The sequence below is a fragment of the Leptinotarsa decemlineata genome, unplaced genomic scaffold (assembly GCF_025532065.1).
Source record: "Leptinotarsa decemlineata unplaced genomic scaffold, Ldec_3_MD MMD2_tig00026328_RagTag_RagTag, whole genome shotgun sequence".
Lineage (NCBI taxonomy): Eukaryota > Metazoa > Arthropoda > Insecta > Coleoptera > Chrysomelidae > Leptinotarsa > Leptinotarsa decemlineata.
In genome coordinates, this window is record NW_027412688.1 from 922,028 (window position 1) to 949,207 (window position 27,180).

Consider the following 27,180-nt stretch of genomic DNA (forward strand, 5'->3'; position numbering starts at 1 on the left):
GTTTGGACAAAGCTAATATTTTGAAACTAAATAGGTCTCTTTTTCATCATCCTATTGTCCCATATAGATAGTTTTTGATGGAAGGGTCAATAATATACTAAATTCACATAGTCTAGCATCTCTGGGACTTTGTTTCAAAGAATGATAGTAAACATTATATGACTAACTTACGTTGGTGATCCTACTATTAATATCGCTTGTTTTTTTTAAACAAACAAGACCGTAGCCTAGATAACAAATGATAATTTGAATAAATTCATTAAAAACAATAAAGATAGATCAGGATTATATGAGTTGGCTTGTGGTTCTTGTCCTAAATCTTATATTGGCCAAACCGGAAGAATTTTCGCCAAAAGAATAAAAGATCATGGAAGTAGTTTTTTGAATGGAAAGACCAATTCAACATTTGCAAACCATCTTTTGACGGAGGGGCACACGTTCATTGAGGATTGTGACGTATTGAATTTGAAAGAGGAAGGTTCAGAATGCAGCCATTGGGAATGCTTAGAAGTCAAAAGATTTCAGAGCTCGGGATTATTGTTCAATGATCAAATATATTTTAAGTGTTTCCATTCAAAGAATTTAGTTTGTAATGATGAAATTGGATGAAATTAGGAAAGATCTTGAAAGTAGGTGAAATGAGGTTTCAGGTTTCAGTTGTTCTTAGAAAAGTAATTATTTCAGGTAGTGAATTCATCAGGTAGAAATTTGTCAGGTAGTAATAATCATTAGGATTCAGAATACCATGAAAGCATGACACAGAGTTTGTTTTGTTGATATTGTGACGCCTGAAGATGCTATCGTATAGCGAAACACGTCGCGGTTTTGTAAACTGATTTGATGACCTAGCCTTCAATTATTTTATCATTTCATCGGTTTAAAGGCAATAGTCTCAATAAACAATGACAATAATTAATGCAAATTGTTTAAATGGGTGATTGAAATTTTGAGCTAAAAATAAGGTTATAATTTCGAAAACATTGTTATTGTACTAATAATTATAAGCCGCCCCCTCGATTGGTTTATCTATTTTCGTCATAAAATTTCAAGGAGCAAATATGAGTACTTATCTTTCGTCAATTAATCGAAAACTACCATCACTTCTGCCACATTTTTTCACTGACAACTAATATTTTCTGCATTTAGAATATTTTTCAGTAAAAACTTATAACCGATAATATTTTTAATTTTTTTTTTCAACTATGACACTTATTATTTCACTTATTTTTGCTTATTCGAATGAAATGAGTTCCATTTTATTTATTTTTTATATATTTTTATATATTTCAACACGTTTGTTTACAAAGAACCCACGAAAAATACGGCTTATGCTGACGCACAGAAAAAATTGTGATGAAAGGCCTGAAAAACATCCTTGTGTTTGTTCTCAGTTATAGTCCAAACAGATTTCCTTACATTAAAACAATGATCCATTAAACATCGCTGATTCAACTTATAAGGCTTATACCTTGAAAAGGTTCACTGCAAAAATTTTATGTATAATATACGCGAATTGTATGTATAATTTTCCGCTCAAAAAGCCGTTGGCAGCCCTTACTACGCGTCAAATAAACGCTTCATCGGTCAAAAAAGCCAAAACAAATGAATAAATTCAATCTTAGAGGTCTGTGTACATAAAACTCCTCGGAAAAATGTGTTATGGGCCAGGAATTTTCAGCAAAGATAGACGAATATCAAGGTAACTGCTTCATTTTCATTAGTTGTATAAAAACGAGAGCGTTTTTGGGAATTCTATGAACACTAAAAGTTGGCCAGCATTCAACTAATAACTAACAGTCAAAACGACAAAGGCGTGCGCCAAATTGAAATATTTACGACTGTCATTGACCACAGAAACTTCAAAACGATTGTTCCAAATTTGTATCTATTATAATAATTGGAATAAACAATGAAACAGTGTGAAATATTTTTCTATAGTTACATCGAATTATTTTTAGTATGTGAAATATGAAATGAAGAAAAATGGGGTTATGTACATAAACCGGATACTGATTAGGTATGTAGATTTAGTTACTAGTTTATTAGGTTTCCTTCTTAGTTCTTTTTCAGTTTTAGAAGATTGCGGGCTTGGGTATGTTTTTTTTATTTTATGCCTACAAAAAAAAAATACTTACATGAAAAATAGTGATGTTACATCTTTCGTAGAATGTGGTTTAGCTGTTTTTATGATAAATGATAAAAATTTCTTTCTAGATAGATTGAAAGATAAGATTAAGATAGATAGATAGATGAAGTACGATTGAATATTCTTATATAGACATTGATAAATTCAAACATGAAAAATTACAAAAGATCGCTTAAAATACACCGGGGTGATTCTACTGGGTCTTGAGAAATCCTAAGACATTTTGGGTTACCCTGTATACTTATATGATGAAGGTAGGGAATCGAGAAACTTCTCAAAAAGTTTGTACAAGATGTTGCCCATTCACATTCATACTGAAAGTTGTTTACTTTTTTTTTGTCTATCTTAATTGTACTTTTTATGGTGAATGAAGACGTTTTATTATTATTATTATTATAGATGTACGCACACCTAAAAACAACAAATCACACATTTATATAGAAAATTTCCGATGTTTTGTTGCAGAAAAGATTAAAGAAAATGTGACCCAGCCTACCAAGAGAAGTTATTCTGAGACAGGCACCCCAGAAATCGAAACGACAACAAAAAAATTTCGCTCGTCTTGTGAAAAACCGGCCAAGTCCTGCCCTGACAGAAGCAGCAGACTAAAGACGCTCATAACATTCGACAAGTTCATGCAGGGCAAGAAGAAACTCACTCTCTCCGATCTGGAGCAGTTCTGTTTGCAGAAAATCTGCGAAGCGATGGTCCACAAGACCGAAGTCGGAGATTTGCACCAGCTGGTGAAGAAGCAAGAATTGCTTATCGAGAATCTGAGGAAGGACGTACAGCAATTGACGAAACAAGCCAGAGATCTAGAAATAGTCAACAAGAAACTCATCAACGAATTAGGGCAGAACGGGAAGAAACCGCTGGTTCCTTTGAGAATCACAAGGTCGGTGGGGCTGCAAGTGAAGCTGAATATTGGTTCGGAAGTGATCAATAGGCGGAAACCTAGCATTGTAAACACCACTCCGAACAGGACTCCTGCGCCGTCTCCTGCTGCAGCTGTTAATCGGACGAGGAGTATCACTCCAGCTAACTCTGGTGTCGTGCGGCAGCTCAGTCAGGTAATAAGAATGATGATATTTATTATATATGAGAAGTAAGGAATACTAAGCATTTTTCTTGTTGAAAAGAGAAATGAAAATTTCTATGTTTTTTACCACTTTTAATTGTAACTAACGTTACTGCAGTTTCGTCCTATATGGACATTCTCAAACTAATACAATAAACTAACAATGATTCATTACATTCGCCAATACCGGGTGTCAACGAATCTATTAGACAAGTCATAATTTCTAGACTATTAGGAGAATTGAAATGAGATTTGGTATAGTTAAATGGTATGTGGAGAGGAATGTTTTCACATATTTTTCACTTTCCGGTCACTTCCGGTTTCAGCGGAAATGGCTCCGGTTCTGAATTTTTAAATGGAACACCCTGTATATTGTAACATTTTTGGATTTCTGAGACAATTCTGGATCAGAAACTGACATTTCCGGAAGTTTTTCAGCCTACTTGATTTTTTCAGAGTCACTTTTAAAATTGCATCTAGGTGGCCATGATCGGACGTAAACTAATCTATGGACCTCAGGTGATATCAGAAAATTGCAATAGCGGAGTTTTAGTGACTAGTGTGTTGAATATGAATGAGACAAGTTTACAAAATAACATTTTCGTGTCTATTATTTTTCAAATGGCGACCATTTTTTGACAAGCAATTTCCGAAAAAAGGATTTTTTGACGAATCTAACGTTACTAATTTATTTGCGATTGGATCAACAAATTTAACTAATAATTTCAGCGATGCACTTAGATTTTTTGCAATATCCTAAGTTCTTGAAAATTCCACTATAGTAAATTTTCAAAGTGCATCCCTCCTTGTTCAAGACACATTTCAGCTCGTTCAATTGTTTCTCTCAACACGTTTTGTAACATTTGAGGCGATATACTTCTAAATGCCTGTTGAATCCTTTCTTCTAAGATTTCGAGAGTGGCTGGGGCTGTTGCATAGTAGACCCTTTCTTTTACATATCCCCAAATGAAGAAATCTAACACAGTCAGATCCGGTGCGCGGGCAGGCCACCGTACTGGACCGTTGGTTGCAATAACTCTATTATTAAAATGCTCTATTAAAAAATCAAGTACGTCTCTGCTATTATGGGGTGGTGCTCCATCTTGCTGGAAGTAAATTTGCCGTAAAACTTCTAAAGGCATATCATTAAGATGATCCTCGATTCCATTTTGAAGAAAACCCAAGTATCTAACCCCTGTTAACTGACCTTGAAACAATATTGGACCAATTATTCTGTTTCCAACGATACCAGCCCAGACATTGACGCCAAACCTTTCTTGAAAATTGCCCTCTCTCATTGCATGTTGATTTTGTTGGGCCCAGTACCGACAATTCTGCTTATTAAACATGCCATTATTTGTAAACCGTGATTCGTCAGAAAATAGAATGAAGTTGATAAAATTTGGGTTAACTCTATGATTTTGAAGCAACCAATCACAAAATACTACTCTTCCATTGCCGTCGTCAGCATACAAACGACTCTCAACATAGGGAAAATACTGATGAGATGGGTGTTGCCGAATGGGATATCTCTGAGCATTAAACTCAGCAGCTTCCTTTGAATTTATGTGGCATTCTCCAAACAATAACAACATATCCACTTTTTCACTTTGAGTATACATTATTTCGACGAAAAATTAAACTAAAATTAACGAAAATCAAGAGAAACTTCTACTTTCTGCTCATAAAGCTTATGTCACTGTCATAACCTAGGTGAGCGTTTTGTTCTCCAAAGTGGACTTGATGGAAATAACCGCAAAATATTATGCATCATTCCTATCCATGGCACCCTTGACAAAAGTAAATGAATTTGTATCGAGTATTTTCCTCAGTAATATTTAATTTATGTTCTTATTTGTAATCCAATCGCAAATAAATTAGTATCGTTAGATTTGTCAAAAAATCCTTTTTTCGGAAAGTGCTTGTCAAAAAATGGTCGCCATTTGAAAAATAATAGTTAGACACGAAAATGTTATTTTGTAAACTTGTCTCATTCATATTCAACACACTAGTCACTAAAATTCCGCTATTGCAATTTTCTGATATCACCTGAGGTCCATAGATTAGTTTACGTCCGATCATGGCCACCTAGATGCAATTTTAAAAGTGACTCTGAAAAAATCAAGTAGGCTGAAAAACTTCCGGAAATGTCAGTTTCTAATCCAGAATTGTCTCAGAAATCCAAAAATGTTACAATATACAGGGTGTTCCATTTAAAAATTCAGAACCGGAGCCATTTCCGCTGAAACCGGAAGTGACCGGAAAGTGAAAAATATGTGAAAACTCTCCTCTCCACATACCATTTATCTGTACCAAATCTCGTTTTGATACACCTAATAGTCTAGAAGTTATGACTTGTCTAATAGATTCGTTGACACCCGGTATATACCATTCAGGTAGTTGATTGAGTACCTGAATTTACAGTTCACAATGGGGATGTGCCAATTCAAAAACCGGAGAGTGAATTAAATCGGTTTGATCATTCAACATTATTATGACCTATCTGTGTAATTGTATCCATTTCCCTAGCTAGATTGTCTGCAGACAAAGGCAGTGAGAATGCTCTGTGCAACATTGAATTGTAGGCTGCTAATTTATGACTGTCTGGATGGAAAGAATCGCTTGGGATGGTGATGTCCGTATAGCTAGGTTTTCTGAAAACATTGAACTCGAATTTATTTTGATTGTGTGTAATGGCCAGGTCTAAGAAATTTATCTGTATCTCTATCTCTGTTTCGAGTGTGAACTGAATATTGCTGTTGAGATTGTTCATGAATGTCATAAATTGGTTCAGCTGTCGTGTAGTACCTCTGAAACAGGCAAGAATATCGTCTAGATATCTGTATCAAAAATGAATATGACTTTTACCCAGGTCGGAATTTACTATAGTGGTCTCCAAGTTGTTCATAAATATGTTTGTTATGAAGCAGACATAACAGTCTACTTATTCCGTCGTGAATGTTTGTGAGGTATCTCCTTCTACTGTGTGGAGACTTTTGAAGAGGAATAGGTATCATCCATACAGAATTGAAATGTTTTTTTAATGATGCAACTAATTTTCCTTTATTTTCAGTATTTTAATATTAAATTTCACAAAAAGGTTTTGAAGCTTTATATCTTCTATTAATTATCTGCGAGCGTTTTCGACAGCTGGTCGTACTATCATCTTTTAGGTACTCCTCAAACTGGACTTGTCATCCTGTCGTCTGCCTCTTTATATGGTCCGAACATCTCAACTCAGGTATTTCAGGTACTTAAGGTAAATTTGCCTGTATTTGTACTGCATCAGGTACTATTCTTTGTATTAGATCTTCTATAGGAATGTGTATGGTTTTGTTTATTATATTGAATGTGAGGTCTTGTTGTGTATTCATAGCTTTCATCTACTCCGCGAATAAAAATCAACACCTGAGCAGTATCTGACATCCGTTGAATCATCCAATGCTAGAGAAAACCACTCATGATGTCCATTTTTGTCAGACAGTTGAGATATATTTTTTGCGATGTCTTGCACCCTCCGAGCCACGGTGTTTGCTGACAAACTGACACTTTCAAATAAATTTACCTTTTCGGGGCATATTTCTTCGGCTACTGCAATCAAGCATTTTTTTATCATTTCTCCATCGGTGAATGGTTTGCCACGTTTTCCGATTGCAAGAGCCACACGAAAGCTGGCGCGAGTTTCAGACTCTTGTTCAGTATTCGCTTTGGTAAACAAAGATTGCTGCGATTTGAGTCCGCGTTTCAAAGCTTCAAATTTCTCCTTCCGCAAACTTCCTGTATACTTGGAGTAACTTTGAAGATGTTTCGATCCATAGTGTTGTTTAATGTTATAGTCTTTGAGAACAGCTATGGTTTCATTACAAATTAAACATAGCGCCTTATTACTGGACTCAATCATGAAATACTGAAAGTTCCATTTTTCTTGGCACGTTCTACATTCACTGTAGATTTTTCGCTTCTTTTCCATACTAACAAATCACACACAAAACAATAAGTCAAATCAAAATACTTTTATTGACGGGTGTTACTTTATTTCACAATAGACAGTTTCGCTTCCTTCGCCTTTCCTACGCAGACTAACTCGCAGTTGCGCCGCTAGCCTTTTTACATGCAATTATTACTGCCATCTCGAGGTGATCGGAATACACAAGCTAGAACCAGAACTTTCTCGAACCAACGCGATAATCCCAAATATTTAATTACGCCTAATGTCACCTAGCGGGTAGCTGAAAAAGATAGTGCATAGTACCACTACTCGCCACTAGATGTCGTTAAGTGTCACAATACACAATAATAATTGAAACGCAAAAAAAAAGCGTAAGTTTGCTTAGGTCACGCACTTTGCGACTATCCTAGTCTAGAAATATAGTTAAGGGTTGAAATTGGCCCTTGGAACAAACTGAAAAAATCATTATGGCCCGAAGGCTTCAAAGTTTGGAGACCCCTGGTCTACATGAATACATGTACTGAATGTTTTTTGAGAATCCAGTCAAGGTTCATATTTTTGTTTTCAACCTCTCTTAGTGATGACAAACAGATATGATGCATTTCTACAAAGTTATTTGAAATACACTTGTTACCTGCTAAAAGAATGTATGCTGATTTTTCGATATTTTTAATTTTTTCATGAGTTTCTTTGGTGAAGATTTTTGTTTCGCTCCATTCTATAGCGTGATCACTAGTTGGTTTTAGGATATGCTCCGCTATCTCTGATCCCGCCATCTGTCTCATATATTCATGATGTTAATTTTTTCTCACATCCAGGGATCCTTTTTCAATGAAACAACCATATTTTGGGGTTTACTTTGTGTCAAAAGAGATCTTAATGTGTTGAGAGTTCTAAAAGTTGTTCTCACATTATATCTATAATCGATGCGTCTCAATTTCTCAAACAAACCGGAAATATAAGGTATGGCGTCAGTTGTGAGGAATGTGTATTGTTGTTGGATTTGTGGTGATTGTGGATCTGTATATGGTGTGTATTGCTTTTACCATCTTCATTGAGAGCTCTTCCCACAAACAGCTCCGGATATGACGACGCCTGTGTAATGGTTTTCTTGTCCCAAGTTTAGGCTAACCTAACACTTGCCGAAGCGAACAATCCCTTCTGAAAGTTCTGAAACGCTATTATATTTTCTATTGTAGACCACAACCTCCAACTCTACGTCATCCACTCCATCCACACGGAAGGCTCCGACTCCGATCCTCTCGCAGGCTCTTCAACCGAGACAGATGCCGTCGATTGCCAAACGACCCACCCCCATTCGCGCCAGACCTTCGTCGGAGGCGACGAAACCGGGCGGCAACCCCGGCGTCATCGATCTGACCGACGAAGACGACAAAACCGCCAAGACTGCAGTCGGAGGAACGCCGCTGAAAGTCCACAACATGAAGCAGGTGGCGGCGCCACAAAAGAACGTCAACTTAGTCCAGAACAAGACCGCCAACAACGGCCCCGTCGCCGGCAAACCGCCTGGCCCCGCAAGCAGAACCATGAACAAGCAGCAGGTGAAGGCTTCGGGAGCGGCAGGTGCGAAAACGGGGCCGCCGAACAGGACGGTGACGACGGTGCCGCAGAGTGTTCGCTTGACGCCGACGCAGTTGAAGAACGGTCTGATTCCCGCTAACGTCGTGACCTCGAGCGCCGGCTCCGGTACTACCCAGGTGATGTACGTCGTTCAGCCGTCGTCGCTGGTTAACTCGACCGCGGGCGGTGCCCAGAAGGCGGTGCTCCTAAATTTCCAACCTACCGCCAATGGAATGCTGGGTGAGTACATTTTTTAACTTATACAATAAAATACAGTTTCGATCAGATGTACATCATTGGAAAGTCAGGTCGAAAGGTTTACTTTCACTTCCTCTTCACCGCAATGCTGTATATTGCTGTTAATTCAGCATAATATATCTAATTCATACAATAACATACGTAGTTTCATGTTAAAGTCAAATTTTCATTCAAAACAAACAAATTGGCAGCTGATCTCAATCAAGATTATTAAATAAATATGAGAACTTCATTTCCAGATAGGCAAGCCTGATATAAACATAATTAATATACTTTATCTACACATAATACATAAACATCAAAATAAGTTATTCTGTTTTCAAGGAAATAACAGAAAATTATAAAACAATCCCACAAAAAACATATATTGCACATATTCTATGTAGGATACACTTTTATATATTTATTAACATATTCATTAAAAACACAGTCTTTGTTATTAAAATATTAACAGAAAAACATATATTAAACATATTTTTTTAAACATAAATTGAATATAAATTAGCTGGGAAAGAAAGTTTTTGGCTTTCTACTACTCCATCTTGATACATCTTTTTTATTTGTATCAAGATGGAGTAGTAGAAAGCCAAAAACTTTCTTTCCCAAAAATTAATCACTCCTAAAAAAATATAACCCCTTCAATTCAAATAATTTAGCTTTAATTCAATTTGTCGTTATAAATGTTATCAAGTCCCTCTTGAATAGACGGATAGAAGAAGAATTTTTTATATTATTTGGCAGTTTATCAAAACTACCCAGACCCTTGGAGCAGTTCATACTGCTTCGTGAATATGTGTTGGTGTTCGATCTGTTATTATGATGTACTTCACTATTTTTGATTGAAAGGTTTACTAACTATGTTGGTTGCAATTTATTCATTTTTTTAAATATGTATATCATAGTTTGATAGTGCAGTTGTTTGAGAGATATTGAGCCACCTAAAACTGCAGAACTTATCTTGTATAGGTGTCATTCTATTGCAGCGTAATATTATTCACATTCCACGGTTCTGTAATTTTTGTAATTGATTTAGTTTGTTCTGATTTAAGAGTCCCACTGAATTCATAATGAGGTTTTATTATGCAATGGGGAATGTTCCTCAATTTGGGTTATTACAGCAAATGCAAGTTCGAACAAAATAAAGTTGAGTTTAATTCATGAGTTTTTCAAATTCACTTTCAAAAGTATTCAAATTGATGTTTCAAATGTTGGGTTTTAATTTTTAAAGGGATTTGTTTCTAATTCACATATTGGCAACAGCGCCTATATCAAGTTGAAATAATGTATACGTACCTAGACATTCTACTTTAAAAAAGGAAAATTATCTTCATAAATCAACAATTGAGGCAAAATATAAATTATAGTTCAATACCACCTCCACAAGCCACATAAACAACAGTTGTTTTGTTATTTATTTATATAGAGGAAGATAGGTTAGCTGCACAAAATGTCATGTCACAGAATGTCTCGGAACATAAGTAAACAGAACAGCACGCCTCTGAAATATGTCATCTTTGTTTGTCTTATACAGGTAACAGATTCATTGTCCTTTATTAGCTATAACCGATGTTGCCAAATGGTGAAATAGAAACGAATCCCTTTAAATGTTGAATGCATTACTTCATTCCTCTTTTTTAAGTATTTAAATAATTTTTTATAGACAAAGGTTGAAATGATTAAGTTTAAAATGCGTTGTTTTAGAGCTCTTTTATGAAAACTACTTGATTTTCGTCAGTTTCTTTGATATTTTACTTATTGCATTGCATGATCATTCAATGAAATTGTGTTATCTAAAATGAACACTAGATATTTAATTTTACTCAGCATTTCTACATCATTTTCTTTAACTTTATTTTTGACTGTATTTTTCCCAATTTTATTTTGTTTGTACTGTGTTGTAATGATCATCACCTTAGTTTTAGTGATACTAAGTTTCAGTTCATTTGTTCCAAGGTACAACTCAATATTTTTCAGTGAAATATCCATCTTTTCAACAGCGACTTGCAAAGTTTAATCATAGGTATATATTAATGTGTTATTGCAAATAAATTAGTCCCATGATCCACCATCTACGTAATTGATATCATTTATATACATTCAAAAAAGTAATAGTCCTAATACACTACCTTGTGGAACTCCAAAATCATTTACTAACTCTTGCGAGTAGCACATTAATTTTTGTTATTTGATTCCTCAAACTGAGGTAACTTTTCATCCACTTCAAAACCACATCCCAGCTTTTGGGTTAACATATCTCTGTCTATTGTTTCGAATGAATAAAGGTACATTTAAAAACTATTTTCCTGTGACTTGTCGTTCTTTTAAGTGTTGCTCATTCTCTTTTGAGGTAGAAAATCAAGAAAAAGTCATGTCAGTGCAAACTTCTCTTCTCAAAGCAACGCAGAAATGTTTGAGAAAATATGCATATTTTGTTTTATCATCACAATAAGTTTGAAGCTAATAGCTGTACCTCGTTTATATTTATAACGAAATGAAAGTTGAAGTTAATAAAAGATAAAAAAGTATTCAATGGGCAGAAAAAAGATTATTTGTGTGTAACTAATATTTCAGATTTTTATAGACTATCTTAGACTATCAAATATTCACGAAAGTTAATATCTGTGCGACGCTTTGTTTGAAATTTGCAATTATATTCATGTGAAATATATAAAATTGATTTATTTCAGCTTGATTCATTGGTTATTATAACATTTGTTAGTTAGTACTGCAAAATAAAAGATCAAGTCAAATGAAAATGAAAAAAATGGAAGATAAACTGGAAGCAATGGCATAGAATAAATCAAAAAAATGAGGCACGTTTCATCAACCAAGTTGGGGTCTTCAGGAGATGAAGATGACGTCAATTTGGTTCGTTTGAATTTCTCAATGTCCCAATATGTAAGAGAAAAAGTTTTATTACCACTTCACGCTCAATTTTTTCCAAAACTCAGCACTTTGATTTGGTCAAACTTCTAGAACATATTACAAGTACATAAATAAAATGGTAACGTTAATTTTCAATTGGGCTAATTGATTTTAATGATCGCAGATGGTGTTTGGCAAAATTATACAGAAAAAAGATCATTGAGTGGACTGTAATGGGAAACAAAGATCATTGAGTGGACTGTAACGGGAAACAAAGATCATTGAGTGGACTGTAACGGTAAACAAATATTGAATGATGCACCATGTGAATATTCCTATGGTATTAACGTTCAATAATGTAGACACAAGAAAAATGAATGAAACTCTTTCAAATTCACCAACTGTTGACAGTGTGTTTCGCCATAATTATTACATAACGAAATTGCATCTCAATTCTACTACCTCACTAGTACTGTGTTTCTTCTCCACCCTCTTAGTTTGACTTTTACTAACAGTTGCCGAACCAGTCCCGTTCTGAATTTCTGTACCTTATTCACTTCAATATTACTGCTTTTGTTTAGTTCTTTCAATGTATAATGCGGTCTCCAAAAGCTCTTTGAAACTTCTCGTTGGTTTCCTCACAAAGTCTATCCAATATTGGTCCAGGTCTCATACCACAGATGAATTTTTCCTGTACTCGATACATTAACTGATGGCCAAAATCGCATTGTGTTGCAGTGTTCTTGACTTTGACGTACCAGTCATTCACTGACTCCTGACTTTGTCTTAAAGGTTCAAAAACAATTATCTTCCGGTAAATTGAGAGTCTTGGTTTGAAATGATCCCTCAGTTGGTTCATAAGCTCGTCAAATTTTTTTTGGCTAGGTTTCAGTGGTCTACGTAAGTCTCAAAATTTTATATATGTTTCCGCTTAAAAATGTTAGCAAAACATTAACTTGTCTGCCTGCTTCAACCATATTAGCTGCGATATATTGCTCAAGCCTCTCCTCAAAAACTTCAAAGTCATCCCCTTGTTTAAAAATGCCCAAAGAAGCAGACACATTTCCAGCATTGATAAACAAGAAAGCATTGAAAAACAAGAAGACTGAAGATATATATGGAATAAGTGTCTATGTTGTTAAACAGTGTGGTCATTTATTGTTGGACGTTCTTGAAAATATCATTAATACCTCTCTAAATGAAGGATGTTTTCCCTCAATGCTTAAGTTGGCAAGAATCTCCCCAATCTATAAAAAAGGATCCCCAAAACTAACTCAAAACTTCAGGCAAATATCAATCTTGCCTTGCTTTTCAAAAATATTTGAAACTATTCTTTATAATCAACTAGTTGATTACTTCGAAAAGAACAAAATCCTGAGTCCTCAGCAGTATGGTTTTAGGAAAAATATGTCCACTTTGGATGCTATCAAGTCATTAACTCGTGCTATAAAAGCTAGTTTTGAAAGAAACGAAAAATTTTTGGGAATCTTCACAGACCTAAGTGCAGCTTTTGATTGTGTTGATCATGACATACTACTGAGGAAAATGGAGTACTACGGAATAAGAGGAGTGGCACTGAAACTAATCAAATCCTACTTGTCCAATCGATTTCAAGTAGTTTGTATTGAAAATCAGAGAAGCACTCCTCAGATAATAAGTAGGGGAGTTCCTCAGGGATCAATATTGGGCCCCCTTCTCTTTATTATTTATATAAACGATTTGCCAAATATGTTCTCCTCAAATATCGAGACAATTATGTATGCTGATGACACCACATTTGGCATCAGTATCAATGAAGGGGAGTGTCGGGCTACAATACTTGGGGAAGTTATGGAACAAGCAAAAACCTGGGTCTTGACAAACAAGCTCATACTCAATGAAAAAAAAACCAAAAGTCTCATTTTCGAATCCAGGCTATTCTACAATGTAGAAACCGACCTAGCCATGCTGCACACTAAATTTCTGGGTGTAGATATAGATGTCAGGCTATTATGGAACATACATATATATACAATTTGCAATAGACTAAATAGTGCAGTATTTGCTATAAGAAAAGTTAAACAACTTATTAACCAATCCGCTGCAATAACTACTTATTATGCACTGTTCGAATCCATTATTAGATATGGCTTGTCTGTCTGGAGCTCGGCAGCTCAGTTTCATTTAAATGCTATATTCGTCATTCAGAAGAGGGCTGTAAGATGTATCATAGGAGCTAATTTTGAAGACTCCTGCAAACCAATCTTTAAAACGTTGAAAATAATGACACTTTACTCTCTGATAATTTTTGTAAAGTTACTATATGTCAAACAAAACATTAATAGTTACGGTCACAATACTAGAAATAAAGATAATTTGATTTTACCTCAAACCCGGTTACAAAGAATGGACGATACTATTGATATTAAAATGTACAATGCCCTACCTCTTACAGTACGTTCTCTGAACTATAGTAAATTTAAAAAACATTTAAAGACATTACTTACGGAAAATCCCCTATGTGGTATTAATGACTTTTTCCATTCACTCCCGGGACCATAGAGCAAAGATGCCTTTCACGATTGTATGTATGTACTGTATTATTATTTTTATTGCACTGTATCTTCTGAAGATTTTATATTTTACTTTTGGCATATGTTAATTTGATGGTATTTTGTGACATGTTCTAAAGCTGTAGCTTTTTTATGAACCAAATAAAAAATTTGAATTTGAATTAATTATCGGTTGCTGTCCTGTCGAATTTTGTCCATCCTGCATCGTTCCAGTGGATTCCAAGGAATTTCAAGTTACTCAGCATGTGACTTTTCTAACCATAAAATAAAGTTGAGCCGACTTAGTTTCCAAATATCACAACACAACAAAAAAATATTTTTTGAATGTTTCCTACACTAAATTAGTCAATTTCTACTAATTTTGGGGTGATAAAAACGAAAATAACAATGAAAAATTTTTATTAGCTCTGGTTTTTGAGATACACAGTACTTAATCTTAAAGAGTAGTTATACTATACGTGAAAAGTGAAAGTACATAAAACAATATTGTTATGTTTCTTTTAGAATATTTTAAGTACAAAATTAATAAAAAAAACAGTATTCTTAGTGTTTTGACAAATAAAAGAAGTTTGTACCACCAAATTTCAATTAAGTCCATCCGATTCATTGTAAGATCGCTGTCGTTTAGCTTGTCTTTTATAAAACACTTCTGGAGCATCCCTACAAACAGACCAGCAGTAGTCTGCAAGCATTGCTTCATTCCAACGGCCCTGATATCTCTGTTCCATTAAGGCAATGTCTTGATGGAATCTTTCTCCATGTTCGTCACTCACAGCTCCACAGTTTTGTGGGAAGAAATTAAGATGAGAGTGAAGAAAATGAATTTTTAAGGACATGTTGCATCCAAGTTGGTGGTAAGCTTGAAGAAACTCTTTAACCAATGCTGTGAAGTTATCATCTCTTTTGTTACCTAAAAACCCATGTACAACCCCCTTAAAGGCTTCCCAGGCTCTTTTTCATTTCCTGTTAAAATCATGTCAAAAGTAGGATCATTTACGATTTCACGGATTTGAGGCCCAATAAAGATGCCTTCCTTGACTTTAGCATCACTCAACCTGGGAAACTTAGCTCTCAAGTACTTAAAAGCTTGTCCTTCCTGGTCCATGGCCTTCACAAAGTTTTTCATTAGTCCCAACTTAATATGTAATGGGGGAAGGAGAACATCCTTAGGATCTACAAGAGGCTCGTAAACTACATTTTTCTCATTAGGGTTTAGGTCTCGTGTAGGCCAGTTCATTTTTTTATAGTGAGATTTTCTATCCCGACTGTCCCACAGACACAAAAAACAACAGTACTTGGTGAACCCTAATTGCATTCCTAGGAGTATAGCAATGACTTTCAGATCACTACAGATGTGCCACTTGTGTTGTTCATATTTGATTGATTGGAGAAGTGTTTTCATATTTATATACGTTTCCTTCATGTGAACTGCATGACCTATAGGAATAGAGGATAGCTGATTTCCATTATGCAGAAGTACATCTTTTAAGCTTAGTTTTGAAGAGTCTATAAACAGTCTCCATTCAGATGGAGTGTGATCCAAATTCAAGCAGTCCATCAAACCATTAACATCAGAACAAACTACGAGGTTTTCTTTTTTCTCAAAAAAAGGAAGCAAATCTTTTTGATGCTGTCTGTACTGAGATAATTTCACATCATGTTTTAGAAGATTCCACTGTTGCAGTCTTGACCCTAACAGCTCAGACTTTTCCTTAGACAAGCGAAGATCTCTTATAAGGTCACTCAACTCTGCTTGACTAATTCTGTGCGGATCACTAGACCTATCGCTTACCTCAAAATCAGGGTCATAGGATGTAGAAGGATGGGTTGCTCCTTCTAAACAGTCTTCATCACCTTCCTCTAAAATTTCATAGTTTTGGGGTGGAGAAGGGACTGGCAAATTGTCTGAGTGTGGTACAGGCCGAAGAGCAGATGGGAGATTAGGGTATTTAACCGTTCCTCTTTTCTTCATAGATAAACCTTGCTTAATGGGAGGAGTTAAGCAGAAATAACAGTCGTCTGTATGATTGGTAGGCTCACGCCAAACCATAGGTACTGCAAAAGCCATTGCCCGGTTTTTATTTTTCAGCCACTCTCGCAATATGACGGAACAAGAATTACAACATATATGAGGAGCCCATGATTTATCTTGGTCCCCAACTTTCACACCAAAATAATGTTCATAGGCTGTCTTAACGATAGGTGTCATTTTACGTTTCTGAGCCTTAAATGTTATTTCACCACATATATAGCAAAAGCTATCGACAGAATTCACACACTTTCGAGGCATTTCAGATCAGCACTTGAATTAATTTAAAAATCAACTTCACACGATAATTTCAATAGCAACCACGTGCGTACAATTGACAAACTCACATAGGTTATGTTTACTACTTAAGAACAGCTGATGAGAGGGGTGTTATGTAAACAAACATGTGTACCAACTGTTGGTGATGAAATATTTCATTTGTTGAAAACTCAATATACATATATATAATATAATGATACTATATCTTGAAAACAAGAGCTAATATATAATTTTTATGGTCACTTTCGGTTTTAACACGTGGAAATACATTAAAATCATCTAATTTCAACCCCGAAACAAAAACTTTGTTGTGTTGTGATATTGCTATGGTATACTGTTTTTCCGGTTGTAAATGTTATATTTTTCTCATCGCTAAATATTGTAATAACGTGCAATTAAACAACTGGGCTCTGAACAACTTTTATTTTAGAACTCGGAAAAAGACCCGCTTCGATCAAAAGTACAGTCAGTGGCCCACTGATGTTAACCTCACTTTTTTACAAAAACGGTCAAGGCATATTTTCGCGACAACATGGTGTATACGGTAATTGACACGATACTACAATTTTCAACAGCAATTAAGAACGTTTCGATCAGTCTAACAAAAGACATCATAAAAACAAAACGATTTGTTTCAGCTTCGACGTTAAACGGTTCCGCAGTCTCGGTGATACCTTCGAAACAGGCCAACACCATGCAGATAAAGACGATGCCGACGACGAGGAAGCACCCCGCCCCCTTGCCCCAGCCGCCTGCCGTCCCGCAAAACAACTCCCTGAAACCACTCTTACCGAAACCGCACCTGAGCATCAGGAAAACCGACACGGGCATCATCCTGCAGTGGCGGATGCCCTACAACCTGGACGCGTACGAAGGCATCGCGAGTTATCAGCTCTACGCCTACCAGGAAACCAACGCCCCGCCCTGTACCGAGATGTGGCGAAAGGTCGGGGACGTGAAGGCGCTCGCGCTCCCGATGGCCTGCACTCTGACGCAGTTCGCTGACAAGAACAAGTACTACTTCGCCGTTAGGTCGGTGGACGTGCACAAGAGGATAGGCGCTTTCAGCGATCCCGAAGAGATCTCCTTGTAAATACGTTGGCTGTGTATATATGGATGTTTGTATTTATGTCTCGAAGAGTTGAGTATCGTTTAAGGATTAAGTCTTAAGAGTTTTTTTAATTTATGAGTATAGAGAATTAAAGTTTTTGAATTCCAAGTTTAGTCGGGGCGTTTTTTTTTGTTCGAGAGACCGTCGTAGCTATGGAGTAAGCGTCAGTCTCTGCTCCAGGTTTTGACAGGTGAGTGTAATGTCAGTTTGGTCATTTTTTAACAAAACAAACAGATTTTTTCGAATTGAATGAATTTGTTTCACCAACTTTATTGATCATAAATTAACTGAGTTTCAGGCGTTTGATTTTTTTAAATATATAACGGTTCGAATCTTATTGTTCAGGTTGGCCGTAGTCTGCAGGTTATTCTCTCTGATCTATGACAGCAGACATTATGAAAGGAAATGAGGCAACCAATGAAGTGCTCAGTTTGTTCTCTTTATAGCTGATACTACATTCAAGGTTTCGGTCTTTGGTTTTATTCCAGTAGTGGGTGTTGATTCGTTCCTATTCATTGAATTAGATAACCTTTAATTGTAAGTGTAATTTAGTGCAGGTAGCTTGACTATTTTTTATGTTAATTGTATAACAGTTGAAGTTGGTACATAAAGTTTATACATGACTTATACTCAAGAGACTGTCATGGAGGCTGGTCTGGAAATGAAATGAAGAACTGAAGAAGCTGGCTTGACACCACTCTGGAATCACAGGCAACGAGAAAAATGATGAGTGTGCCAAGACACACCGTGAAATCCATTTGTGCTCTGAATGTATGGTACAGGATAAGATCAGGAAATGGGTCAATAATAAAGGTGTAGGGTATTGAAATAATACATTCGGGAAAATATGGAGGAAATTCTTTACAAAAAAGGACTGAAGAAAATTGAGAAACAGATTACTCAGAATAATGAGACTATTCACTAGACACTCCATCGAGAGATTATTTAAAAGACATACCTCAATAAAACTATAATTTCACCAATGAATATCATTGTCAAGTGGATTCAGAAAAATGAGCAATAAAACAAACCATTTCTTGAAGATCACATTCAAAAGATACTGAAAAAATACGTGAATAGAAATAAAAATAGTTTTCAAATGATTGTACATACCAACAATGTATTTCTAAAACATTGTCTTGTGATTTCAGTACATAAAGCAATAAAACAATGGCAATGAATAGCACAAGATTGAAAAAAATGGACAGAGTGGATCGTGAAAAGATGAGAAGCTACAGTGTTTTCCGGATAAGCAGCAAGAAATATACACTCATGGTTATACAGAGCATTTTGAGAAAATGGCAAAAGTTAGTAAAGGCGATGGTGTTGGAAATGATTTGGCAACAATAAGTTTTAAGTTGACCGTGATAGGTGTTACTGTGAATGAAACGATAGCTAGGCAAATACTAGTGTATTTTACTTCTGACTGGAAATCAGATTCCCTATGGAAGCGTAGGTTCGTATCCTATCGACTGCGCCATGGGAATCAAACGATAGCTAGGCAAATACTGGTTTATTTTACTTCTGTCTGGAAATCAGATTCCCTATGGAAGAGTAGGTTCGTATCCTACCGACTGCGCCATGGGAATGAAACGATAGCTAGGCAAATACTGGTGTATTTTACTTCTGAGTGGAAATCAGATTCCTTATGGGAGCGTAGGTTCGTATCCTACCGACTGCGCCATGTGAATGAAACGATAGCTAGCCAAATACTGGTTTATTTTACTTCTGACTGGAAATCAGATTCCCTATGGGAGCGTAGGTTCGTATCCTACCGACTGCGCCATGGGAATGAAACGGTAGCCAGCCAAATACTGGTGTATTTTACTTCTGACTGGAAATCAGATTCCTTATGGGAGCGTAGGTTCGTATCCTACCGACTGCGCCATGGGAATAATAATAAATATGCTTTATTGTCCAAAGAAAAGTTCTTATTGACAAAGCTTTGGTGAACATTTTGAGAAAGAAAAAACATAGTCGAGTGCATGAAATCAGAATATAAGCTAGTAGATTGATAAAAATATCTAGAGTCCTACCATAAATATAAAAATTTTGATAGTCGCATTTTCTGGAAAACATTGGATTACAATATAAATGAGAATGAGAATGAAACGATAGCTAGCCAAATACTGGTGTATTTTACTTCTGACTGGAAATCAGATTCCCTATAGGAGCGTAGGTTCGTATCCTACCGACTGCGCCATGTGAATGAAACGATAGCTAAACAAATACTGATTTATTTTACTTCCTCTAGAACATCTGAAGTACATACATTTCAATTAAATATACCGGGTGATCCGCTACAGTTATCACAACCGAAGGATTTATTATGACACACGTTTCACTAACCAAGTTATCATCATCAGGAAATGACTAAAAGTGTAATATTCTTGAGATGCAGTTGGAAATCTATTCAGTGCTCAACAACTTGTAAATATATCTAGAGATGTATTTACAAAAAATGAAGTGCAAAAATTACACAGTGCAGTAGAAAAGTACGTCGAAAATTATATTATCAAAACAGAATGTGAAGCAGCCATGAAAAGGAGCCATGAAAGAAATAGGCTCTCTACAACTTTATCACTATGAAAAAAAATAATTGAGAAATTTTCCCAACTTAACAAGATAAATTGAAACCTATATAATCCGTCCAGAAAAGCGAATTACTCCCACTTGATGAACTGGAAATTATCTCATAGATGGCATCCCATCAGAGAAAGTATTTTTTTCAAGGACAAAAGCTGTGCAGAAGTAGTTCATATTGGATATAAATCGCTGGAGATGAAATCAATTTGGGAAAACGTTCTCAGGAAGTTAATTCCACATAAACGCAGTTTTCCAGATGAAAGAGTTATTAAACACTGAAGTTCGAGGTGTACTGAGTTGAACCTCAAAACGATGAGCAGCCATTGTCCGTCTCGTATTTCTGATTTGTACCGCTCTTGGTAGAATCAAATGTGCCAAGTAACTAGAACACTTCCCGTGAAAGTATCTATAGAAGAGAGACAAATCTCCAAACTTTCTTCGATGTTGCAAGGTTGCATGTGATGTTCGCGTGTCTGATAAAGCGGATAACTCTCTTCTGGATGGAATCCAGCAACTCCAGGGTATGTTTGGGGGCAGAGCTCGATACATGAGAACAATACTCCCAAACTGGTTCATGACGATACCGTAGATGATGTTAATTGTCACACTTAGAAAAAATTAATCATAAGCAGTTGTAATAACTTCTAAAATTAAAGATTAATTTAAAGAGTTTCAGATAGAGCTTTCACATCAAAAATCCATACAGGTAGAGAAAACTTCTAAACTTAAACAACGAAGCTTGGAACAATATTATATATTCAAAATATATATTATACAGCATCAAGGATAAAAATTATACCAATTGCAATCAAATTGGTAAATATTCAGCCGATTTTCCAAAATACTCAAAAACATTCATTGAAACTCAATAAAGAGAAATATTTGTAACTGACTGTCATTTGAGAAACTGCAACTGACACAGCTGATCTTTGATGGTATTTGCTAAACAGATCCCTATAAAATTGACACTCGTGTACCCATCGCAGCGGTCTTCAGAATAATTCTGAAACTACTGATCAAATTCAAACTCACCCCCAAATTATTTGGTTACAGTAAAAGCTTTGGATGAAAAAATATTTTGATACTTGTTTGTTTGACATTCATAGTTCGAGATTTTTATCAATCCCACAGATGGCGTCTTCAACACAAAATAAACTCGAAGATGCTCCTCACTGAGTAGCAGGAATTGACTAAACTTCATCAAGTAATTTCTTGAAACAACAGTAACTTCACATCAGTGCAGGCCAGACTGTTTCTCTCCATCTTTTCAATGTATACCTGTTTACAAATCATGAGACCACCATATTGAAGTTGTATCAGCTCCATCTTGTGAACAAAAACCTAAAACATGATAGGTACCTACATCTTTTGTAGCTAGAATAGGAATCCAATTCTAGATGAGTGTGTCCATTAGCTAAGAATACAAAGCTCCCTTTCCGTATAAACTTTTTCCATTTCGTCTTCATTTTCAGTAGTAAGATTTTGACGGCCAATTTTGTTGATATCTGGTTCATCCTGACGATTCTTTATAAAAGCTGATTTGAGTCTCTCTGTGGATATTTTTTCCCCTTGTTGTTGATTAAAACCGTGAAATATTTGTCATTTCGCTTTAAAACCTTGTATAGTCCAGAATATGGCTGTTGCAAAGGTTTTTTGACTGCATCTTTTCTAACGAAGACATGTGTAGCAGTTGGTAATCCTTTATATATGAATATTTTCCTGTTGCTGTGATCAAAACCTTGTATTATTTTCATTTCATTCATTTTCTTCTTGAGATGATTTAAAAATTCTTCGTGATTAGGGTTGAATCTTGCATCTTCAATAAACATCTTTCCAGGGATTCTTAGGGTCATTCCATATACCATCTCAGCGCTACTGAGACCACCTAAATCTTCTTTCGGTGTAACTCGTATACCAAGAAGAATTGTTGATAGATCCTTGGACCACTTTCCAGAATGTCATTTGAGAGCACCTTTCATAGTTCTGAGGAACCTTTCAATCACTCCATTAGAACTTGGATGGTATGGTTTACTTCTCAAGTGATTGAAACCCATTATTTTGGAAAATTCAGAGAATGAGGAACTCTCGAACTGTCTTGAGGTTGTTGATTGATTTGTCAGAAATTAATATAAATAGTTGTCACAACTTCCTCAAATATATGTCTATTGAAAAAGTTATTGGTAGTTATTTGCTAACTACAAAATTGTATAAAAGCTAGTAATCTTGAAGGAACAAAGTTTTGTTTTTATTTTACTTTACTATATATCTGCCATCCTTCAAAATCAAATTCTTCCAGACTGTAGCTGCAGCAAAAGAATAGTACAAATATTCGATAACAGATGGCGCCATGTTGAACATAGTAATATCACATAACCTTAATTCTTTAGCTTTCTACTGTGGTAATACTGTAAAAAAACCACAAAGACTTACATACAATGCTTTAGAAAAAATGGTTTCATGTTGAAACCACTTGTACTAAAAGGATTAGCGAGTGTCTTGGAGTAGGTATTGAACAATCTCAATTAGCAAATTGGATTGTGTACATAAAAATCACTATTATTCCAAATAAGGATAGATAAGATAGAATATTCAATAAAAACTCACTATTATCAAATAACCATACTAGACTACCTACTTCCGTTTCAAGTATTTATGAAACATCAATAATCAAATTTTCCGAACACCCAAATCTTTGTATAAATGTATATAGTTTATACAAAGGCCAAAGACAAGAATATACAAGACGAGTAGTTTCGCTGTTTTCTCTAAAGATGTTTCCTGTCAGCACACTCACCAATGTCGTTCCGAAATATTCCAATAGAGGGCAATGTACAATAACTTTACAATTTTTTCATGAAAAAAGCTAATTAAGGTTATGTCGATGGAAAAATTTTAAGTTGGCCGTGTGACGTGTTCTACGAGGTCTGCTCAAGAAATAAGGTGAATTTTCATTTTTTTTTTAAATAATTATCAATTTCTATTTTGTTTCCTTCAGAGTAGTCTACTGTATACAAATCTTCAAAAGCTTTAGGTTCCCACCTCGAGTACTTTACAGGAAATTTAGGAAATGTTAGGGAAGAACAAGGTGGATCCCACCGTGATATTAATGAGATGGTAAAAAAAACCAGAGAAGATGGAGGGTCTCAATGATGGCAAACTTCTGTTGGACTCTTCAGAGAGACCTTCGCCACATCATCCTACAATCGAAAATGTACCAAAAGAAGTTTCACCGGGAAAAATGTGTTTAGTGCTTACTACTGAATGTACACACATCAGAAAAGTCTAGCGATATTTTTAAAAATGGCAATAATTTTTTTTCAGATCGCTTTAGGGAAAAAAAGTTGACGGGTGATTATTAAACGAATGTAACTTACAACAAAATTTATTAAATGGTCAAAAATACTGAGTGCGCATATAAGCAAAACTGAAAAAAAATATGGCTCTTCTTTGGCACCCCGAAAAAAAATCATAATACAAAAAAAATTGGAATCAGTACAAAGTATGGCCTCCACGCTGGTTTATTACGGCCCTACATCTATCGTGCCTCGACAAAATGAGATTGTCAATGTCTTGTTGAGGTACATTTGCCCATTCAGCGATTAAAAGCTCTCTCAATGGAAACGTTGTGTGAATGTTCCCCATATGCGGAGTAATTCTTCGTTGAAGCATGTCCCACACATGCTCAATGGGATTCAGGTCCGGTGATTGTGCTGGCCATGGCAATACATCAACTCCTTCGTTGGTGAGCCAGTCAGTCACTAGACGCGAGACATGTGGACGAGCATTATCGTGCATTAGGTGGAAGTTTTCACCAACAACACCAGCAAACAGACGGACGATAGGTAGAAGAATGGTGTCGAGGTACTGTCGAGCTGTGAGGGAGCGATTTGGAAAAACGAGATCGGTTCTGCCGCCGATCATGATTCCGCCCCATAGAATTACTGTACCACCTCTGTATGTGTGGACTTCCTGGACGTGTCTCAAACGTTCATTATTTCCAGGTCGTCTCCACAGTCTTACTCGACGAGAATCTGGATGAAATCCAAATCTGGATTCGTCTGTGAACAAAACTGTGACCTAATCATTTGCATCCCAGTTTTGATGTTCTTGACACCACTCTAATCTTCTACCGCGATTGCCTCTCGACAAAGGTGGACATCTAAGTGGCCTTCTGTTGTGGAGATCTGCTTCATGCAGTCGATTTCTGACAGTATCACGACCAATGGATACCTGGTGCGTCTGCTGCAACATGTTAACCAACTCAGGTGCTGTGATTGTTGGTTGTCTTCTTGCGGTTAAGACCAAAAATCGGTCTTGAACTGCAGTTGTAGCGCGTTCTCGCCCTGGATGTTGTTCGGCTGGACTGCCAGTTTCACGGAAACGCCGCCACAATCGACTGATAACACTTTGGGAGACCCCCAAACAAAGAGCTACATCATTTTGTCGCATGCCACCTTGAAGAAGCCCTACAGCTCTATTCATCTCAGCCAATGGTAAGTGATGGCGTTCCATGTTAAAGCACGATATTTCCAGTTTAATTGCTGAGCAAGAACTGCATAAAATGTACAAACTCGACACTTTCAGATTATTCATTTTAGCCGAAAACCTACAGTTTGTAAAAAACTTGATAAAAGATTAGTTACCGTTTTTGCAGGCTTTGTTCAACCCATAGAAATCTACAGGGTGGTCGAGTGTACCAATTTAATCGAAATTAAACGACCTCATGCATTTATTTTTATGATATTTAGTATGTTATAATCCCTAGACTTTTTCGATGTGTGTATTTGAGATGAAAACATAAGTTTTGTAACGCAATTATAAATATAAAAAAAAATTTTTGTCTTCTATTTTTCATTTCAATTTGCGATGACATTTTCGTATTTAACACTACCAGAAACGTAAGAATTGCGCAAAAAAACAACACTCCCAATATTTTTTTGTAAGACTTGTGTAATGAAGGAGAAAGAAAACCAAAAAGTTGTTTCTAAATATTTGACAATAATTTTAGATAAGGACAAGGACTGGGTGCAAGAAAAAACATCAATTGGGTTTAACAAATACATTCATATTTATTTCATATGCAATAAAAAGAGAATCAATTCACATATTAGAATATATTCACCTATAATATAAAAACAATTCCGGTATCTATTATTTACAGTATTTGTACTCTCGAGCAAATACTTGTATTGCATGTGTTTAAAAAAAATAAGACTATTGTACATTGGTTGAGCATTTAGTAACTGTTATTCATGTAATGGCAATATATTGAGGTTGCTGTGTGTTACATCATCAACTGAAAAATTCTGTAATAATAATACAACCGAAACTGAAATGATTCTCTTATTTCGAAAGACGCTGGACGCAAAATTTTTCGATTTTTAAACACATATATACCGTTGAGTTTTGACTTCCGTAGTAATTAATTTTAGAGATTGTCTCATAAACGGAAAACAGAGCGGTTCACAAACACACTAAAAAACGTGCACAACTTCAAAACGAAACGTTACAAAACTTCTGTCGGACCCTGTTCACAATATCCCAGTTAATTTGGGTTAATTCTACAGGGAAAGATAGCTACAATGAAAATCCGTTATTTGTATCTGAAAGTCCACATCAATTGGGAAATTGACAAATTAATCCACATTTCAAATAATTGTTTCAATCAAAATATAAAACAACTCTACCAAAGATTTCAAATGACATAAACTAACAAATTTTTTAACTTTTTTAATATTCTTCAAATCGTCTCAGTTTAAGAATTTTCACAATAAGGAAAAGTAAATGTATTTTTTGAGTGAAACTCATTTACGCGCGCTTTACTTGGGGACTAAGCTGGTGAATGCGTGATGAGGCGTTACGAAAATTGTGATCGAGCGAGGCGAACGGAAGTTTAGAGGGAGTATAAGTAAGTGAAGATAGAAAGAGAGAAAGTTACGTTTCGTAGGGGCAAGAGAGAGAGCTGCGAGAACAACTTTACAGCCGTGTAGGCGATTAAGAATTAGGAAAAAAAAGATTGCAATGTTCATTTCTCGTCTGAAGATGGACAAGTCTTGGTAAACTTTCTACAAGGGAATGAAATGAAATGAAAACTTCCTCATATCTGTTTCACATTCAAATTACTGCTCATTAAAAAAATATTGGCAATATTACTAAAAATAATGTGCAGAGCAGTCTAAAAACCGAAATATAAACAATCATATATCCCATACGTTTTGGTGTCAACAAAAATATTTTTTATAAGGATCTGTAATCATAATCTACCCCGAGAAACACACTGAAACGATTCATTGGTCAAAGGGATGTCCACAGTCAGGTGTTTGGGAAACAAAGTCGATGACAAGTTGCCATTTCATAGAAAAATGAAAATTCACTGTAAGTGTAACAAAATAATCACCAGTTTTCACAGAATGATCTTATCCACGCTCTTTTGACAGGTGTCAGTGCAGAATTCATCACAGAAATAATTCTGCCGGAATCGATTTTCAATTATTAGAACAAGCACACTTGCAGACCGGTTTCGGGCCATTTGGCCTCTCATCAGTGGAAGGTAGTGTCTATCATCAACATAAAGTCGATTATTACTCATAATTAAAAATCGGATTCTTTTCAGAGTATCATTCCTCGAAGAAGGCTGAAACGAACGACAAACAACATATTTGTCTTTGCCCCCATCTGCCCGTAAACCAATGGCATAGACAAGAATGACTTCTGTGAAGAATCCAACGCCCTTCGTGGTATTAGCC

The 27,180-nt window shown here is 35.8% G+C and overlaps 1 protein-coding gene across 4 annotated transcripts in view; it reads left to right on the forward strand.

Moving 5' to 3' along the window:
* LOC111514534 (uncharacterized) overlaps positions 1-17,961 on the forward strand; it is a 61,251-nt gene extending 43,290 nt beyond the window's left edge. For all 4 annotated transcript variants that reach the window (XM_074182394.1, XM_074182392.1, XM_074182395.1 and 1 more), the window contains exons 4-6: positions 2,612-3,216; positions 8,373-8,994; positions 17,376-17,961. In XM_074182394.1, coding sequence (XP_074038495.1) covers positions 2,612-3,216; positions 8,373-8,994; positions 17,376-17,830 — 1,682 coding nt within the window. In that variant the 3' untranslated portion in view covers positions 17,831-17,961. The remainder of the gene's footprint in view (positions 1-2,611; positions 3,217-8,372; positions 8,995-17,375) is intronic.
* The last annotated feature ends 9,219 nt before the right edge of the window (positions 17,962-27,180 follow it).